Here is a 21839-nt window from a genome sequence, read left to right on the forward strand (position 1 = left end):
TGCTAAAATCTTTGTAAAACATCATATCAGTATGGCATGTTGAAATAACACGATGCCACAATGACAACATTGTGACAAACTAGATTATTAAAACACAGTGGAATCTCAGTTTACGAATTTAATTCAATCCTGAAGGCTGTCCGTCACCTGAAACATTCGTAAATTGAAACTATTTTTCCCATAGGAAATTCAAGAAAAAGTATGGTGAATTCAAGCAGGGATGTGCACTGAGGTAAAGTTTGACACCAGCTGATGGTCACCTGCTGATACTCCAAACTTGTAGCCAACCATTCTTGCTAGCTTGTGTGTTTGTTAGTCAAGACACTCTGTCACCCAAGATATTTTGTGCTCAAAAAATTTTTTCGTAAACCAAGATTCCACTGTATTACAAAACCACACATTAAAAATAAGGCAATATAAAAGATCCAATGTCACAGGGAAGCATTTCTGAATGTGGCTATGTTCAAGTGAAGCATTATAAAACCGCTATGTCATAGTGAAGCCTTATGACATTGATGCATCATATAGAAGTGTTATGATGCAGCTATGTCATAGATAAGCATTATGATGTAACTATGTAGCAATAAAGCATTATGACATCACTATGTTATAGTGAAGAATTATCACAATAACGTTATGATATTGGTATGGCTCAGTGCTTCACTACTGCATAGTGATGTCACAAATGATGATTCAGATGCTGCTTTTCCATTGGGCTAGCTTCAGACTACTGCACTCATGATGCGGCAGAGGGTTAATATGCTGCTACGAAGTCACAGGGCAAAGAAAAAAGACATCAAAATCAGTTTCACCTCAGGGTTATAACATGAACATTTCATAGTGCAAGGTTATGATACGAAAGAAAAAAAAAAATAACATAGTGCAGGGGGGTTATGGGTAACGCTGGAACTGGACAACATTAAAGTTAATACTGAAAAGCAAACAAAACTAGGAAACAAGAGAAATACAAAGAACAAATGACGAAATCTGAAAGGTAAATAAAGAGATTTCAGTTCCGATCTGTGCTTCACAGCTAAATTACTGGTAAGGCAAGACACGAGGGTTGTTTTGAGATTAAATAGTATGACAAAAGCATGGTAAACTATGCAAACAGGAAACACTAACAACTTATACATATCATTTATTCATATATATATATATATATATATATATATATATATATATATACACATACATATATATACATACATTTATGTATATATATATATATTTAAATATATATATATACCTGTTTAGTGTTGACTGTCAGAAAAAAGAGAGTACTCAATACCATAGCAGAGATTAATTATATTACTTTATTTTAGCTGAGTTAGCCCCTTGTGACTGAGTTTTGCCTATGGGTGCACACAGGGCTATCAGGTTAGTTATGATATAACTCACCTAAAGACCCTCTGTACCCACAGGTGAAACTCAATATAGCAAGAGACTGATTTGGCCAAAATAAAGTATAAATACATGTGTATGTGTATATATATACACACACACACACACATATATGTATGTAGATATACATATGAGGGTATGTGACTTATTGATTAGGGTGTTGGGCTCACAATCATAAAGTCATGGGTTCAACTCCTGACTTGAGCAGCGCACAATGTGTTTGAGCAAGGCACTTAGGTGACCACACACTATGTCATTTGGCTTTATAAGGATATCCCAATAATCAAATTGACATACACACTTACTAGTATGATAAATGCATATTTAAAAGAAAATGGGTGGTAAAACAAGGGATTAAGAGATGTGATGAAATAGTATGTAAAGAATAGATGTCTTGTTAATCCTTTTGATACCAGGTTCTATGGTACGAAACTAATGTATTAACCCTTTAGCGCTCAGATTACTCTGTCAAAGGTAATATTTATTCACTTTGTTTTGAATTGATCATGTATTTATCTCATAGCTTTGCAATTTTGATGATGCAATAGTATGTTTTTAGAATGGTATTGTAGGGTAGGTGTGACAGGCCAGCTCTGGCTGTTTTGAATATAAAACAGACAGAACATTTTGGCTGGGTATGTTCAGTTTAAATGTTAAAGGGTTAAAGTGGTATTAATTAAAAAATGTTTCATTAAAATATGTTAATTTATGTTGCAAAGCCAGCTTAATAACTACTAAGTTAATTTTACTAAATTACTTTCAAAATTAATTCAAACAAAAGCAGCATATTTCAACAGAAATATGCTAACAAAAGGGTTAACTTTTTTGGACCCAGAAATAGGTTTTAGCAGGCATGATTTTATTTGACTATACCCCTGGAAAACACAAAAGTAGACGGTCACATAGTTTTGGGTTTATGATTAAAGATAATGGTGTTTCTACCAATTCATGAGCCAGAAGCACAAATCCATGTGGTTGCCTACTTTTTTGTCTTCCAGAGGTATAGTCAAATGAAGTCATCATTGTTTAACGTCCACTTTTCCATGCTTGCATGGGTCAGATGGAATTCATTGAGGCAGGTTTTCTACAGCTGGATGCCCTTCCTGTCACTAACCCTCACTTGTTTCCAGGCAAGGTAATACTTCCTAAGGCTTCAACCATTGCCTTGCAACAATCTTAACACATAGTCCAACATTTCCCGTGTTGTGGATAATTCCTGCCTATCCTTGTCCAATTTGTGCCCACCATGTCAACCACAACTCTATCCTCTCCTCCTACACCTGCCCCACCTATAACTACTTCCCTTTCCCTCTTGCCTACCACCCTTCCCTCCTTTACACACCTGTAGCCTACATAACCTATTCATCTACAGGCTCTTCCACACCCCCATCATTTACCCCTCAACCAGGATCCCTTCTTTGCTCTGGACCCAACTGCCATACCTGTCCCCTTTCCAACACCACCCACCTCATTCAACCCTAACCACCCCTCTTTATATGTAACTGACCCTTCCACTGCACCTCTACTGAATCACATTCACCTTGTAAAATACACCCTCAGCAATCCCCATATATATCAGACAGACTGCATGATGCGTGTCTGATTGCTTCACCAAACCCTTGTTGGACATCAGCTATCTTAGCAAGGAGTCCCCTGTGACATGCCATTTCCAATCAGCACATCACCCCACTTAGCATAACTCCATCCCCCAATGTGCAAGAGAATCCCAAATATCATTGTCATGTAATTTTTTTTTTTTAACCACAGAGACTCACTTCCATCTATTATACCATGTGTGTATGTGTAATATTTCTCGTGTACAAAAGGACATGTAAGTTGGTACTTCACAGAAATGGGACAGACGCTGGACATTCAGTATGGAAGATCTGTGGCTGAAAGTAAAATGGCTTGAGTATTTCTGTAGGGATAAAGAAAAGAAAAGAGAGAGAGAGAGAGAGAGAGATGCTAACTGGACATTAATGGAACCACACACACAATCATGCTCACTTCAAATACATACATACATGCATATGTATGTGTATGTATGTATATGAGTGTGTGTGTGTATAAACACACATATTCATATGTAAATATGTATGTGTACACACATACACACACACACAGTAGACAGTATATACAAAGGGACCACAACCAGGCTGCTAATAGCATAAGCAGAATTCACATGTAGCATCTGCATAAGTCTAGTAAGCATTAGGAGCACATGTAGCTCCTTAGAATTAATAGATGGCTTGTGTCACCCGAGTGACATAATTAGCAGTGGAAGTAGGTGGACCGAAAGCATAGTAACTCTAGTAAGAATGGGATGAAGAGAGAAGAAAATTCAAAGGGCTTTTACATCTACTGATACCAAAGGGTTTCTTTGACAGAGCGAAGGGAAGGGTTTATGATGCTTATGTACGAGGTGCAATGCCGCACAGAGTGAATCGGGGCCTTTGAATACCGAAGGTTTGTGAAGATGGGGAAGAAACGCGACAGACTTGCACTACAGGAAGTGTACGATCAGTATGCATGGACAATGGTGTAGGAAGGGGCTGAGACAAAAACTAGATACTAGAGGAATGAGAAGTAATGTGCAAGAGGTAAAAAAAAAAACTATATTGATATGGGCTTATGATATGTAAGAATGACAACAGTATTATATATGCATATACATATATAGATATATATATATATATATATTTATAAAAGTGCTGAGTGCTCAAAGTAGATGGAGACTAGGGAAGAGTGAAACCAAGGAGGCCATGAGACAAAGTGATGAAGACTGATCTTGAGATGCTGAGACTCACAAAAGAGATGAGGGACTGTGACAATTAACAATATGCAGTTCTGGGGATAGAGAAGACTCCCTCTTTCCTGAACAAGGATGGTGATGGGAACATGAAAACAGAGGTAAGTGATGAAGGCTGAGTTGCTCTCGACGACAACCACCCTGCCTCTACTCACCCTCTTGCTAATCTGTCATTCACCCTTTTCTCAACTGCCCCTCTGCCTCCTTGACACCCTCTCTCCTCTCTTTTACTATCATTTGCCCCTTACGTGCACTGCACCCATGTCACCTGTATATGACATAGGATAGCACTGGATCTCTTTCTGCTCAATCCAGCCACCATCCACAAAACTTTCATCCTTATTGCAATAATTTGGGAAAGGGAGGGGGGGGGAGATTTTCATTTCACCATCCTTCCCTCCCTCCCTCCCTCTAAGTTACTTATCAACGGCATTCAAACATTGACGAAAGGGTTGACAGAATGGTTTCGTCACTGTCTACATCTCAGGCTCTCTGCTGACAGTATTTCTGTGCCTGTAGAGTTATCTTGAACCAACAATGCTTCACAGTAGCACAACCAGAGCAGGAAGTTCTGAAAGTTAAGAATCCTTGGGTATGGAAATCCCTCCAGAGTAGACGAGGGCATATATATATATATATATATATATATATATATATATATATATATATATATATGTATGTATATATGCAAATACACCCACTCACCTTTCTCTTTCACATTCTAGGAATCTTAAAACTTAGTAATCTTAGAATCACCACCACCACCACCACCAATACTATTACTATTAAGCCCCCATCCATTACCAAAACTGCTAAGGCTGAAGAATGAAAGAATACCTGGTATTCATAAAACAAAAGAAAAAAAAAAAAGAAACAAGGAGTACTCTCTAATTCTGTACAAACTCCTCGGTCTTAAACAATTCGCTGACACCGCTGTCTGACGGGCTCGCAGTTTTGGCGTCTTGGTCATTGATTGGCTCCTCTTCGGGGCTGACTTGGTCGCGTTGCTCTTGCCACTTCTTGAGTCGGTTGAGCGGGAGTGAGATCACTCCTGACAGTGTCAGCATAATGCCGCTCATATAAAAAGTGGCGTTCACATCTCCTGTAATATCTTCAAGGTAACCTGCAAGGGAACAAATTTAGACGATAACTAATCCAGATTATCCGACACTTAAAGTAGCGCCACAGCATTCCAACGCCCGGGTACCAAAAGAAAAAAAATAATAATAATAAAAAAATAAAATAAAAAACAAAAAAGTTAAAAAATGGGGTTTTGGATGATAACAGGTTTCTGACATAAACACAAGGTCCTTAATTCTGAGTAGGTCAAAAAAGGGCTTGACAGTTGGTGATATTGACCCTGTCAGTACTTGAGTGGGACTGGTACTTTATTTTATTAACCTTGGGAAGGTAGCATTCTAAGCTGATATCAGCAGGGTTTGAACTCAGGAAGTATTAAAGAACATATCTAAATTGTGCAAGTTTCTACCAATTCTACCCCTACACTACTCTTAAAAAAAGACTGTACAACAACCCATTTTATAATGATAAAAATAATTAAGTCTGTAATAATTTTTGATAAGTGTAAGTCCAATAATTTGGTAGGAGTTGGGGTTTAGTTAATTAAACCAACTCCAGCTTTCACTGGTCCTTTATTTTATTGACCTGGAAGGGTGAAAGCTAAAGCTGATGACTGTGGCAAGATTTGAAATCTTGAAAGGCAAAATCCAGAGAGTAAAAGAAAAAGGTCATGGAAAATAATAACAGACATGAAATGAGGAGATCCCACTAAAAGGATGGTCACCTACACTCAACCAAGGAACCGTACAGAACCAAGGTTACTCTGGCCATCAAGGCTAAGTCCAGTTGTGTTCTCCGAGCTGTAGGTACATGCAAAGAGTAGGTCGATTCTTTTGGGCCTACTCCATTCTCTTACTACCCTCACCTGCCTTTCAGCAAATTTATTGGATTACAGTCGCTCCCTCTCCTCATCTTCCTCTCCAAGTGGAGTTTGGTCATATTGACTGTCACAGGCAAAAGAATAAAATGCCTGTGTTCAAACAGTTCTTTCAATCTTGCCCACGTGTAGACACTATTGAGGGTTTCACCAGAAGAATATTTCCTGGTGTTTTTAGGGGTGCTGCTTCTTCTGTGGGTCATCTTATCATATATTATGTACCTCAAAAACCCACCACTATTTTTCATACAACAATTAAGTTGAAACGGTAAAGCCTTTGTGCGCTTGGCTGTTGGTGTTAACATCACAATCATTGTTTTAATGCCCACTTTTCCATGCTTGCATAGATCAGACAGAGTTAACCGAGGCAGATTTTCTGTGGCTGGATGCCTTTCCTGTTGTCAACCCTCATTTGTTTCCAAGCAAGGTAATATGGTAATATTTCCCTATGGCAGGAGGATACGTTTTTGCAGCATATTGGAAATGAATGAAACTCATTTACAACAATCATGCTGCACCAGAACAAAGACACATAAACATACATCCTTTAGAGGCAGAGATAATTTTAATCAATCAAGAATTTTTGTTGTATGGTATATGATATACCTGTATTAAGTGTGTTGTTCAAGTGCATGTTGCTAGCCACTCAGTTATTTCCCTTGCTCATTTTTGCTTGAGTTGGGAAAATTACCAAAGTCATGGATTCTGTTTTTTTCTAAAGGTTAAGTTCCCTTGGCTGCTATAGATAAGGTTGGACAATTATGCTGATAGCAGCTGTTGGGCCACAGACACTTGTCCACAACTCTCCTCTTGTCTTTAACAAAACAAAAAGAAAAAAACATTGAAGCATAAGAAGCATTCTCAAGGTTCTTAGGTCCCTCCCCCCCACTGAGGTAATATCAAGGTCCCTCCCCACTGAGATATAAGACCCACCCTCAGAGTGGCATTTATTTATAAGGACCCTCCCCACAGTGGCGTTCTCAAGGTCCCACCCCACAGTAGTATTCTCAAGGTCCCACCCCAGTGTAGTATTATTAAGGTCCCTCCTCAAAGTGGCATTCTCAAGGTCCCTCCCCACAGAGACATTCTCAAGGTCCCTCCCCACAGAGACATTCTCAAGGTCCCTCCCCACAGAGAGGACCCTCCCACAGTGGCATTTCTCAAAGTCCCTCCTCAAAGTCCTTCCTCACAGCAGAATTCTGAATGTCCCCCCCCCCCACAGTGGCATCATCAAGGTCCCTCCTCAAGGTTCCACCCCACAATGGTAATACCAAGATCTTTTCCTGCAGCATTTTGATTCTCCCCGCAGTGGTCTTATTATAGCCCCGCCTTACAGTGGTATTGCCCTTTCCCTCCCTACAGTAGTTTACACTACATTTAAAATGGATTTTATCTATCATCATCATCATCATCATCACTAGACATCTTGCTACTGGATTTGTACATAATCCCATCATAAAATAAAGTCAAACCAAAAACCATTTTTTTTTCAAATTAAGCATCTGAATGTCTGACATGAGGTCTTGTTAATCAGATTATAATTGTTCAGATTATCAACTTCATCTCTAGCAATGGAACAGTTCTTCAAATTTACATCTTCAAAATATATTTCAATTGGTTTGATCTGTGATCACTGCCAGGTGTTTTTATCTGGGATATATACAAGTGGGTTGGCAGTAGGTGAATCACAACCCATTAATGGACCACTGAGGTATTCTCTTTGGGTCATGGAAACTTTTTCGAAAAACTTTCTCAAATCAAATACATTTGTGAACCATTGGATTGTTGGTGGCTTTTAGATTGTCTTTTGTGTTTAACTTTTGCTTATATAAATACAACCAGAGATTGAAGTGGGGGTACGGATATGCAAACATATTTTTATATGTAAGGTATGGTATAATTAATATACCATGTAGGACATGGAGCAAATATGAAAACATGTGAAAACATCACAAGTTGCTGGTCTTTGATGCACGTAGTCCCAGACTGGATTTGAACTACTTTTGAGGTCATCTATTTTCACCATTCATTTTGGTAACTTATGCTTTGACCAGTGGAGGCGTAGGGTGTATTTGTTGGGGTGTTGGACTCGTGATCGTAAGATTGTGGTTTCAGTTCCTGGACTGGGCGATGTGTTGTTGACTAAAGCACTACATTTTTTGTCGTTCTAGTTCACTCAGCTGGTGAAAAAGAATAATCCTGTGATGGACTCGCATCCCATCCAGGGAGGAGTATATACATCAGTGAAACTAGCCCTATACTCCTTATGGGGTAATGTGGACTGACTATGCTTTGACTAGGTTACAAGACCATAACCTAGTGGTTAGAACGTTGTGTTCATGATCATGAGACCACAGGCTCAGTTCCTGGACCAGGCAGCACATTGTGAACTGCAGCAATGCACATTTCATTTCACACTGCTCCAGTTTGCTCAGCTGAAAATTATAATGAGTCTAGAGCTGACATGGCCCTTTGCGACTTCCAGCTGTCATGTCCTCAATGTTCTGCTGGGTCAAGGGTGAGATGGCTGAGAGGGTATCTGTGTCTGCTCATGATAAGACAGGCACCTAAGATAGATAGTGAAAGAAGAGTACAAGTTACCAGGTCATACTCGCTTACATGCAACGGGTATATATGTATTTTCTTTTTTTTTTTTGGAGTGGTGGGTGATATGCTTTTAGCAGCAGTCTTGGTTTTGGTTTGTGTGTTCTCTTAGAAGGGCATGGTTGGCTTGGTCTTCTTTCACTTTGATTTTTCAGCCTTTCATTACTAAAAATAAGATGCTTCATGACAGTGAAAGTTAAAACCAATCAAAATATACTTGTAGAAGTGTAAATATTGAAAACAAAGTTTCTTTCTTTAAAATGCAATTAACAGTTTAAAATTATGCCTTAATTACAATGTCAGTAATGGAAATAGAAAACCTCTCTAAAACTCTGATGCTTTTGAAGGATGAAGGGCAGTTCACCTCGGTGGGATTTGAACTCAGAATGTAAAGATCTGGAACAACCACCTCAAGGTATTTTGTTCAACATTTTAATAGTACTGCCAATTATTAATGATAATGACTTTTCAATTATAGGCACAAGGCCTGAAATTTTTGGAGGAAGGGGTTAGCTGATTACATCAACCCCAGTGCTCAAATGGAACTTATTTCATTGATTCCAATAGGATGAAAAGCAAAGCTGACCTAGGCAGGAGGAGAAGATACAGGTGTGGTTGACATGGTTGGCACAGATGGGGACAGACTGGACAAGGATAGGCAGGAATTATCCACAACACGGGAAATGTTGGATTATGTGTTAAGATTGTTGCAAGGCAATGGTTGAACAACAAACGATGATGACAACAACAACGATGATGATGATGATGATGATGACAACAGCAACAATCAATGATGATTGTGATGACAATGATGTTGGCGAACGCTTATAAGCATGCATGCATGAGGGAGCGAGGGATTAAGTAGGGTTGCTATAGCAACCATTATTGTTTAGCCCCAGGTCAACCTTGTTCAAGTATGATCAAAGATATTTCAATCTTGACCATCTTGTCAATTACCCTTTTTTTTTCTTCTTTTTTTTTTAATTTTCCAGATTCATGCAATATTTTTTTTTAAAGACAGTAAGATTATAATTAGAAAGGGATTTGGCATCTATTTCTAGCAGGCTTGGGTATCCATGTAGAGGCTCCCTCGTTGGTTCCATGAAGCAAGATCATAGGAGATGGGTACATTCTATTACATAAGGGGTTATGTGGTATGTGTGAAGGAAAATGGTAATTAGCAATGGAAGAGTAAATGAGAAACAGAACAATGTCAGGAGTACAGCTCCATCAGAGGCATCAATGCAAATAAAACCCAAGAACTAGTGAACCAATAAGAGAGCCTCTGGCAATCTTGACCATCTCCTATCCATCTATATATCCACATGTCTTTATTTTATATATATATATATATATATATATATATATATATATATATATATATATATACATATATATATATATATTCATCTATTGTATATATGTGTATATAAATATATATATATATATGGTGTACACCACTCTTAACCCTCTATCTATATATTTTATCCTCTGGCTCTCTCTCTGCTACTTATATATATGTATATTCCAATGGACATCTTTTCATCTATCTATCTATCTATCTATCTATCTATCCAAACATCTGGCTATTCCGCTCTTGTGAGATATATATATATATATATATATATATATACATATACACACACACGCACACAACATAGAATTATTTCCAATAAAGATCACAAGAAGAGGGTCACTCACCTCCAAGTGGTAGTCCTGCCATTGTGGCAATACCTTGGAAAAGCGTAAGTAATCCAAACGATTTGGTCAGTTGACCCAAGCCGAGTAGATCCACAAGTAAAACGGACCTCAGGGAGACAAAGGCAGCTGCAAAAAAAAAAAAAAAAAAAGAAAAGAAAAGCAAAATGAAATTAAATATCGCAAGGGGGGGGGACAAAAATTTAAAAAGGAAATTGTTTGAACCTCACACCCACTTGCTCAATAATGGTACAGTCCTGAATTGCTAACCAAACCATCCAACTATGCAAAGACAGTAGTAACCTCCACCTTGTCGTTAGTTAAGCACTCAACTAGATAGTAGTAGGTTTTCTGCCTACTGCTAACTAGGAATACAATAACATAATGTTTCTATATTGTGAGAGGCAAGATTCTCTGTGAGTAGTACAACGTTTCTACTACTTAAACCCTCAGTTACACTCATAGTTCCCCCCCCCCCATCACTTGACAACTGATGTTGGTGTGCTTATGTCCCCGTAGCTTAACAGTTCAACAAAAGTGACTGATAGAATAAGTACTAGGCTTACAAAGAATAAGTCCTGGAGCCAATTAGTTCGATTAAAGGCGGTGCTCCAGCATGGCCACAGTCAAATGACTTAAACAAGTAAAAGAATAAAATAAAAAAGTAAAAGAATAAAAGAATAATAAACAAAAAAAATGAAATGAGGTGAAGGGACAATGGCCCTCCATCACCTACTTACCCACTCCAAGACCATAGATGCCACTGTAGATATTGAGCGTGGTCTTGTCTTTGAGAAACGGGCAGAAGATGGTGCACAATCCTACCATTATGAGGGCTGTGTTGTTGATGTGTAGTGCACCGAAGACTGGACGGTCAGCCAGAAAACCTGAGAGTAGCCGTCCAACAATGTTCGTAACACCGCTGACCGACACGAGGTATGATGATTCCTGGCTGTTCATGCCAATTTGCTGTGCCAATGCGGGCAAATAGACAACCGGGATGAAAAAACCTAGGAAGAGCGAGAAATATACGTTTTTATTTTTGCTTTCTATTTTTTTTTTTTATAGCAATAGAAGTTAGAGATAGTAATGATGTTGATGATGGTGGTGGTGCTACTTGTGGTCTTGGTGGTGGTGGCAGAGAAGGTGGTGACAATAGAGGTGGGGATGATGGTGATGGTGGTGGTGGTGGTGTTAGTAATGATGGTGATGGTGGTGATAACAGCAGAAGTGGGAATGCTCGTAGCAGGAGCCATTATCATGGTAAGAAAGCTTATGGCAGTATTGGTGGTGAACGGTAGTCTTGGTGGTGGTGGTGGTGGTGGTGTTGGTAGTGCTTGTAGCAATAGTAGCGAGTGTTGTTGTAATGGCGACTGAGCTGTTGTCAGTGGAGGTTAGTGTTAGCATTTAGTAGTAAAAGAGACAGCAGTTGATGACAAAAAAAAAAAAAAAAACCAACGTACCTAACATGCTAAGAAATGTAGAGAGAAGCAAGACACAGAATGTCAAATTTCGGAATAGTGACAGATCAATTATTTCCTGGAACATCTGTAGAAGTTTTCTTGAGTGTCCATTGTTTTCATAAATGCTTTCCAAACTTCGAATACTGGCCTGGAATTTAGCAATGCTAACAATACTGGAGCCCATAAGGCAAGGTGGTAAATCACTGTTGCAATTGTAAAGATAACACTTAGGGGGATCTTCATGGTTTGTTGTGTTAATAGTCTGTCGGCTTTCACACCTGCTTTCGCATGGGCTTGCCGATGTGCTGTTCACAGCCGATGCCTCAGCCGAGGGCGTGTTTATCTCAATACGTGAGTCACTGACGCCGACATAACTGAGACTACGAGTGCTCAATGAGCCCTCCTCAGAGAGTTTGTCCCAAGGGTCCTCATGCGTGAGGGAATCACAACTTTTCGCTTTGGGCATACAGGACATACTGTTCGTGATCAGCTTGTTGCTTTCAGGAATGTCCATCGAGTGGATAGCGGGGGGAGCAGGGGGTTTCAGCAAGTTTGAGCTCATGGGTTTCGTAGTCGTGCCATCCATCCTAAAGGACTCGACAACTAAGCTTTGTGGTAGCAGGCTGCTCCTGCTGGGGCACTTTGAACTGTGTGGGCTCCTCGACCGCTGAAAGTAGGATGCAATACTGCTGCGGTTGGAGCCGATACAATCCAATTTGATGAGACGGTTGTCGTTGGTGATGATACAGTTGTCGAGAGATCCGTTAGATATGGTACGCTGTCGCTTTTTCTCCTCGATAAGGGCTCGCATGATCGAACCCCGTGCGACGAAGCCCCGCTTCATCCGCTTCGTATGTGGACGGACCGGACGAAAAAGGGCTCCGCACACAGCACAGTTGAGTATCAATCCTGATATGATTATCACACAGTCTTGCCAGTTGTACTTCTGCAGCAAGTACTCAGTAAGAGGTGGGAAGATAAAAGTACCGAGACCCATTCCACAAACTGCAACCCCTGTAGCAAAAGCTCGTTTCTTCTCAAACCAATACCCGATTATCACAATTGAAGGAAGGTAGATAAATCCAAATCCGATGCCTGCAAAAAAAAAAAAAAAAAAGAAAATTTTAATTAAAAACCGTATTTCTTTTTCATAAAAAAAAAAATACATATAAAATAATCTGGTGCAGGCATGGCTGTGTGGTTAAGAAGATTGTTTCCAAACAATGTGGGCTCAGGTTCAGTCCCACTGAGTGACACCTTGGGCAAGTGTCTTCTACTATAGCCCCCAGCCAACCAAAGTCATCAATTTGGCAAAGAGACTGATAAAACCCTGTTTTTATGTGTGTCTGTGTGTACCCTTATTCTAACATCGTGTAATGATTGTAAATGAGCATCACTGTCATACAAGCGACGTTGCTCATTTGCAGTCTTCCATGCAAAACACATCTGGACATAGAGAAAAATATTACCTTACTTGGAAAAATGTGAGGGTTGGTGACAGGAAGGGCATCAAGCTGTAGAAAACCTGCCTCAACAAGTTCTGTCAGACCCAGGCAAGCATGGAAAAGTGTACATCAAACAATGATAACGAAATATTAATTAACTGTTAAAATTTTCATTAACTCTTTAGCATGTAAACCAGCCAAATCGAATCAAAATATTCTACCTGTTTTATGTTCAAACTGGCCAGTTCCGGACCCTCATACCAACCTTACAATATCATTCTAAAATTAAGTTACCTCTTCAAAATCTCAAGGCTATAAAACAATGCATGATTAATTCAAAACTATGTGAATAAATAAGCAATACATTTGACAAAGAAGTCTGAATGCTAAAGGGTTAAATATATCACAGGTACAGGCATGGCTTGAGGCTGAGAAGCTTGCTTCCCATCAAATAGGTCTTGGGTTCAATTCCCACCATGCAGCAAATTGGTAAGTCTCAGGCAAATTGGTAAGTTTCAGGGATGATTCTAAGTCCTTTGAGTGATTTTGATAGACTGGAACTGAATGAAGCCCATCACACACACACACATATGTGTGTGTGTATGTGTGAAGGTGCATAGCTCACTGGTTTGAGCATTATGAGGTTGTAAGTTCGATTCCTGGACTGGGATATGTGTCGGGTTCTTGAGCAATCACTTCACTACATATGCACAACCACATCAATACACAGACACAACACAATCACTTCAAAACACACACACACACACACACACACACACACACACACACACACACAACACACAGAGAGCAGCAATAAGCAAACATAGAAACCACCATCACCATCATCACTTACCTCCCAGAATTCCATAGGTCACTATCAACATCTGGATGCTGGATGAAAAACTACTAATAAAAAATGCAGCTGCTGCAAAGATGCTGCCAGCAATGGTAACCTTACGACATCCATATTTCGTGGCCAGTGTACTTGCAAAAGGACCTGGAAAATATGGAATAAAACAAACAGCAATAAATGGTGAGGAAACTTGTGGCAGGAGAGAGGGTAAGAATATTTTTGTCGAGAACATAGATTTGCTTAAGAATCCCGTCTGTGTTCAAGGGCTCTACATAACTAATAGAATCTTCTGTACATCTTTCGTTCTTTCCGATAGAATCTACTTCTATAACCTTGGCTCAAGTTTCTATCTATGTTAGCTAAGAATCAAAGCCAAGCTTGGTTTGTAGCCATGTGGTCTCTGGTTCAGGCTCACTGTGTGGCACCTTGGACAAGGGTTCTCTACTACAACCACAGACAGAACAATAATGTCTTGCGAGTGAAATTAGAAGACGGAAACTGAGGAAGTCTGTTGCACGCACATGTGTGCGTGCGTGTGCGTGTAATTCTTTATTGCCCACAAGGGGGTAAACATAGAGGGGACAAACAAGGACAGACAAAGGAACTAAGTCGATTACATCGACCCCAGTGCGTAACTGGTACTTATTTAATCAACCCCCGAAAGGATGAAAGGCAAAGTTAACCTCAGCGGAATTTGAACTCAGAACATAGCGGCAGACGAAATGCCATTAAGCACTTTGCCCGGCGTGCTAACGTTTCTACCATCTCGCATATACATGCATGTGCACGCGTGTGTGTGTGTGTGTGTATGCCTTTGTGTTTGTTCCTTTAATGCAACATGGCTGTAGTCCAATGACTGAAACAAGTGAAAAAGATAATATATATATATATATATATATATATATATAGATAGATAGATAGATAGATAGATAGATAGATAAATAGATAGATAGATAGATAGATATGACTTACCAATCATGAGGTAACTGCCTGTCAACAGAGAGCCAATCAGGGCAGAAGCTGTTGCCGTGACACCAAAGTGATCCTCAAAGACTTGCTTTATTGACCCATACGAAAGACATATCCCATCCACAATCACATTGCAAAGGAACGAAGCGAAGGTCACGACCCAACCCCAGCCGCCGTCCGGTGGTTCAATGATTTGGGGCCTTGGCTGTTCGTGACCAGACACCCTAATAGGTGTGGCAGGATCTTTTCCCTTGTCCTTTGGTTTCATCATAGTCATCTTCTGACTCCGATATAGTGATGTATAGGGTCCAGCTCGGAAGCCAGATTGACCAGTGAACAGTGAGGGAGGGGTCGGGGCTGCCACACACCTAGGTCACACCTGTAACAAATAAGAAGAAAAAAAAACAAAGATTAACATATGTTTTAAAAAGGAGCAAAGACAAAAAAGTAAGAGAATAGGTACATACCACTACCCTGCCATACACGAATGGGGTGGGGGCTGAAAAGTTCCTGGCTTTGGGTAAAAGAAAATAGAGGAGGACCGATTAATTATGATTTTATTCAACTTATTCCCCTCTCAGATTCACACACTTATTACAGTGGTCCTTCAGTTTTTCTAAGCCCTGTAAAAGAACTCAGAAGGTTGGGCCTCCAGCCAGGCCTTTCGTGATACCCTTAAAACCAGGAACTTTGCAGCACTCCCTTGTATAATATGTATGTGTATATTCTTAGAAATTAGGAAAATCTCGAACACAGGAAAATAGTTATGAAAACAGTTTTGGAAAATTAGGCAAAAATACATCCATAGATGATAAAGTGTGGCCAGTAGCCACTACGGAGTGTGATTATCTGTAGCGGCTGTTGGCCACTTTTTTCTGTCTTTCGGAGTATTTTTTCAGCTATTCTCCTGTGATTGAAAATTTCTTGATTTCTAAGAAAATGTCAGCTCATCTGATGTGTCAATGTTTGTTTGTATATATAACAGACAATGAATAGCACAATAAAATGTTACATAAGTTTGATATTGAATGAACGAAGGAAAAGAAATATAAAAAAAAGAACAGAAAAAGACACAAATTAATCCACTTGCATCTACAGATTTTGGGGACAAGATGGTAGTGAGAGGAAAAAAAAAGTGGTGACCAACATAGAAGAGTTCACAAAGAGTAGTAATGATCATGTTTATGTGTCAGCTGTTGAATACATTGATGGTGTGCATGAGAATGTATTTTTGGCATATATGTAGACAGCTGTGTATGTGTATTTATGTGTGTCTGGTATTGAATATGTTTGGTGTTTGTGTGGGTGAATGCTGATTTCATGTGTATAGCTACTGTTTCTCTCCCATGTATGTGTGTGCATGAATTTATGTATTTGACTGTGAATGTGTGTGCATGCTGAATTGTGGTAGTGTGTATGTGTGGTGTAGGAGTGATAGGAAATGAAAGGTGTATCTGTGTGAGTAATTATGTCAATAGCTGGTTTACATGCACGTGATTATTGAACTGTGGTGACCTGGTGTGACTGTTTGTCTTCTAAGTGTAGTGTGAGCATTTAAAGAAGAAAAAAAAGAAACTGTTAGGAAAAGCTGAGTAGGTTCCAAGAAGGAGGATAAGCTACTGTTCTCTTTGTAGGTGAGAGATGAGGGATACAAATCCCTCATCTCTCACCTATAAAAGCAAGACAAGAAATAAAGAGATCCTGATGGTATGATTTGCTGAGGGGAAATAACATGCAAAATATGATCCATTGCTGAGCTGAATGCCCCTCTTGAATCCATTTGCTAATCTTTTTCCAAACTGAGCATGACTTTATGATAGCAGCGAGAGTGGGCAAGTATGCGCATGTAAATGTAAATGTGAATATATGTACTGCATGTGCACGATTTAAAGCATCAAAGCAGGGAGGCAGAATTAGTACAAGTGCACTACAGACAGTGATGGCAAGAGAGAGAGAGAGAGAGAGATAGAAGATAATGGATATGAGAAAGTAAAAGGGGGAGGGATGAAGAGAAGAGATAGTGAGAGAGAGAGGGAGTAGTGAGAAGAAGAAAAGAGAGAAATGAAGGAATGACAATGGAATGGAGAACAAAAGAAAGGAGGGGAAACAGGAGAGAGAGGAAAAAAGAGAGGGAGAGATAGAGAGAGGAGAGTTTATCAGAGAAAGAACTGTGTAGTGAATGCATGAGTGTGTGTGTATATATATCTTTATATATAAATATATATATATATATATATATATATATATATATATATATACACACACACACACAAACACATTATATATAAGTACGTACATATGCATGTGTGTGCATGTATATATATATATATATATATATATATATTTATATATAAAGATATATTAATACTCATACACACCCATAGATATTGGTACCCACAAATACAAGTGTGTACGAGCATGTATGCATATATATATATGTTATATACACATACATATTTGCATGTAAAGAGAGGGAGTGGTATACATTATGTGAGAAGCAGAGAGAGAGAGATAGAGAGAGAGGGAGTGTGTGTGTATGTGTGTGTGTGTGTGTGTGTGTGTGTATGTGTGTATGAACATTAAATTGTTGGTAAGCTGTAATTTCTCTTACTTCCCGATGGAGAAGTGGAGTAAATGACAACGACAGCCCACATGACACTTGTGTAATTTGAACCTTTCAAGGCAACAGAGCTCAACCATTAGTTGTTTGTAAACAACATCTCAACACAGGGCGTGTGTGTGTGAGAGAGAGAGAAAGTGTGTGAGAGGGAGAGAAAGTGTGAGAGAGAGAGAGAGAGAAAGTGTGAGAGAGAGAGAGAGAGAGAAAGTGTGTGCACGTGTATACGTCTAGTGTATAGCAATGTAAGGTTTATACATTTACACTATGCATATAAACACTTCCGCATGGACATATACTGGGTTTTCTACATACACACACAATTTATGCACACGCGCGCGAGTGTATAAATATATGTATGTATATGTGTGTGTGTGTGTGTGTGTGTGTGTATGTGTGTGTGTGTGTGTGTGTGTGTGTGTGTGTGTGTGTGTGTGTGTGTGTGTGTGTGTGTGTGTGTGTGTGTGTGTGTGTGTGTGTGTGTGTGTGTGTGTGTGTGTGTGTGTGTGTGTGTGTGTGTGTGTGTGTGTGTGTGTAAACACAAAATTTGGGTTTGTTTACAACATGTGGACTGTTTTGTTTGTTTTTTTCCTTGGGTACTCAATGCATACATATACTGCTAATTTGAGAATAATGCCAATTCAAGTGTGTGTGTGTGTGTGTGTGTGTGTGTGTGTGTGTGTCTGTGTGTGTGTGTGTGTGTGTGTGTGTGTGTGTGTGTGTGTGTGTGTGTGTGTGTGTGTAAATATATATTAAATCTCAAATGCACACACACCACACACCTATTCTATCTAGACACACACCAAAAAAAAAAAACACACACGCAATTTTTTTTCTTAGCTAAGAAGTTGCAGGGGTAACTAAAAGGCCTAGAATTTGGGGGTCAATGCCCTTATCTGATACATACATTAAAACAAAAACCTAGTACCTTTCTTTAGTAGCTTCTGTAGCTTATTGCCTGATGAGGCTAAGTCTCCCCCACACACACACACACACATATGTTGAGCATGTAAATTACATAAACCCAGAAATGTGTCATAGAACAATTTTGAAGTGGATTGGGTTGGGAAGAACATTCGTAGGTTTGGCATCAGGCTTCTACACTAAATACTATATTGTATTCAGTCATGACAATATATTCTGACTGCAAGTTCATATTACACCAGGGTCACCATTGTATTTTTTTTTCTTTTATCTAGAAATAGAAATTTCTAATGATGTTATGTATTTAAGAGATGAGGAACTATGTACATTATTTACATTTGACGGATATTTGTCCTCATCTTGTTAACACGTTTCAGTTGATATACCTTCCATGTGTCTTGGGGAAATTTCAAACCTGGGTTCTCATTCCTAAGGTATTTTTCGATGTTATTATTACTATTATTATTATTATTCAGGTGACAGCCTGGAATAGAACTCGGAATCATGGTTGATATTCCTTGTTGACATTAAGACCAATCACTCAGCACTTTCAAAGACCTCTGGAATGAAAAATCCTTCCCTTGAAATGAGGAAAGAGATCACGCACACGCGCGTGAGTATGTATGTATGTATTATCATCATTATTTAACGTCTGTTTTTCATGCTGGCATGGGTCGGACAGTTTAACAGGAGCTGGCCAGGTAGAATACTGCACCGGGCTTCAGTGTCTGTTTTGGCATTTTTCTGTTTTGGCATTTTTTTATGGCTGGATGCTCTTCCTATCGCAAGTGGACTGAATATGCACAGGAAGTGAACACTGAAGAAGTCTTGGGGGGAAAAAAAAAAGTACTGACGGTGAGTAATCTTGTAACGAAACACCCTGAAGTGCAAAGCATGATAATTTATTTTATGCTTCAGCAATCCTGAGCGTGAATATTTCCAAAAGTCATGGGTGGTATTGTTAAACATATGGAATTCAAAAAGGTGCCTAAAGTTGTTGTTGTTGGAAAGATGGTGAATAATCTTATGGGTGTCGACCAAGTCAGTTGCCAGACGTTGGAGCTTGAATGTGTCCATGCCCAGGGGAAGCAAGTTTTGATTAAACCCCTCAAGGCAGTACCCCAGTATAGCTGCAGTCCAATAAATGAAGCAAGTAGAATAAATAATGTCGATCCAGTACTGAGGATCTCTACATGCTAGAAACAGCAGCCAAAGCACCCCCTCAGGTTAAATGCTAGCATCTTAAAAAGAGGAAGGACATGTTGAATACCCTAATCTTACAAGGGAGTGCTGAAAAGTTCCTGGCTTTGGGGTAAAAGAAAATACAGGAAAATCACTAATTTTTTTTCTCTCTGTTGGATTCTGGCTTATATTTTTGTAAAGCTTTAATTGCAGTTAATTAAGATTCACACACTTATTGCAGGGGCCCTTCAGTTTTTCTAAGTCCGGTAAATGAACTCAGAAGGTTGTACCTCCAACCGGGCCTGTCATGATACCCTAACCCTAAACCCCCCACACACACACAGTGTTCCTTATGAAAGAAATTAACTTAACAATAAGAACAACAACAACAACTGGCCTTCTGCCTAAATAAAGAAACTAGTTTACTTAGAAAAAAAAAACAAAAAAAAATCAAATGTGTAAATTGAAATAAAAAAAAACAAAAAAAAATACAGAAAAATATCCCCCACCACTACACACACCTACACTTCCTCTCACCCTTCCAGGGCAGCAGCTAACTTATTTTGTTATCTGAGATGACAAACAAAAACAGAGAAGCAGAGAAAGAGGGGGGGGGGGGTGAGAAAGAAAGGAAGACAGAAAGGAGGGAAGTAAGGAAGCTGTATTTGTTGGTATAAATTCCTATTTTAAACACTAATTTTTTTTCTCTCTGTTGGATTCTGGCTTATATTTTTGTAAAGCTTTAATTGCAGTTTGTATTCTTACATTGGCTTCAGCTGTTTTTGTTGTGATTGTTATTATTATTATTATTATTATTGTTTTTCTTGCACACCTGCAGCTCTCTCTCTTTCTCTCTCTGTCTCTCTCTCTCATATATAAACACATATGCATACACACATGATAAACAGACAGATTGTTAGAGAGAAATGCATGCATGCCTACATACATTATATAAATACACACACACACACACATGAGCAAAGCCATTGGCAACGTAATTTGTGAAAAACAATTAAACCAAATGGTAAATAGTAGTTATATTTACATGGAGCTGGTGTGTGTGTGTGTGTGTGTGTGTGTGTGTGTGTGTGTCTCTCTCTCTCTCTCTCTCTCTCTCTCTGGGCTCACCCAAACCTATTGAATACCTCCAGTTTACCTATAAATAGATTCACACATTGATCCTATTACCTTGTCACCCCCACCTCTAAATAACCACTCAGAAAAGTGATATATTGGTGGTGGTGTTGTCATTTAAACCAAGGTCAGCTCTGAGCCAGTAGGTCTATGACCAACAAGACATTCCGGTCACAACCACAGAGATTTCATCTAGGTATATGGCTGTGAATGCATGTTATTGAAAAGATTCAGGGACGTTGAAATGTATTTAGTGTTCTCCCTATCTGCTCCTGGGATGATGTTCCTTTTTGTCTCCCTCTAATAGGTATTATACTTTTAGCACAACACTCCAATAAGAGATTTTATCTCTGATGAAAACCACAGCAACTTGGCCTTTTAAATCGTCCAGGATTCCTGAAATTCGCCAATAGTACACATGAGGCTTCTTCCCCTTTTTTAAATGACTCAGTTTATTTCCTGTGCATTATTCTATGTACTGTTCATACGCTTTTAGCTACTTTTCCTGATGAGTTGTAGTGAGCCTGAGCAATGTATACAATAAATTCATTATGATTTTAATGATTAGCAGTCAAACTGGCCATATCTAGCCTACATATTCTACTAGTTTTATGCTAAAACTGGCCAGATTTGGCCTTTCATAGCTATCCTGCAATGCCATTCTAAATGTGAGCAATCACCTCATGAAAATCTCTTAGCCACAAGATTCACAAAACAACAAATAAATAGGCATTGCATTTGAGAGAGTAATCTGAATGCTAAAGGGTTAAGTAGAATACA

At 39.1% G+C, this 21839-nt stretch overlaps 1 protein-coding gene and 1 long non-coding RNA gene across 8 annotated transcripts in view; one reads left to right on the top strand and one right to left on the bottom strand.

Moving 5' to 3' along the window:
* LOC106877577 (putative monocarboxylate transporter 5) overlaps window positions 1–21839 on the bottom strand; it is an 89973-nt gene that overhangs the window by 18948 nt on the left and 49186 nt on the right. For 3 of the 7 annotated variants that reach the window (XM_089337966.1, XM_089337965.1, XM_089337967.1), the window contains 5 exons: window positions 15206–15581; window positions 14234–14377; window positions 11936–13030; window positions 11213–11482; window positions 10476–10601 (listed from right to left, as the gene is read on the bottom strand). In XM_089337966.1, coding sequence (XP_089194092.1) covers window positions 10476–10601; window positions 11213–11482; window positions 11936–13030; window positions 14234–14377; window positions 15206–15479 — 1909 coding nt within the window. In that variant the 5' untranslated portion in view covers window positions 15480–15581. Of the gene's footprint in view, window positions 1–5050; window positions 5337–10475; window positions 10602–11212; window positions 11483–11935; window positions 13031–14233; window positions 14378–15205; window positions 15582–21839 lie in introns of all 7 variants that reach the window. The other 4 variants (XR_016237484.1, XR_016237485.1, XM_089337968.1 and 1 more) reach the window with 2 other exon arrangements.
* Window positions 605–21839, top strand: part of LOC149131584 (uncharacterized) — a 22304-nt gene continuing 1069 nt past the window's right edge. Inside the window, exons 1-2 of the long non-coding RNA XR_016237486.1 lie at window positions 605–994; window positions 19220–21839. The exon at window positions 19220–21839 is cut by the window's right edge and continues 1069 nt beyond it. This is a non-coding gene — a long non-coding RNA (uncharacterized LOC149131584). The remainder of the gene's footprint in view (window positions 995–19219) is intronic.

This window comes from Octopus bimaculoides, chromosome 20 (assembly GCF_046866305.1).
Source record: "Octopus bimaculoides isolate indiv1 chromosome 20, ASM4686630v1, whole genome shotgun sequence".
In the NCBI taxonomy this organism is placed as follows: Eukaryota; Metazoa; Mollusca; class Cephalopoda; order Octopoda; family Octopodidae; genus Octopus; species Octopus bimaculoides.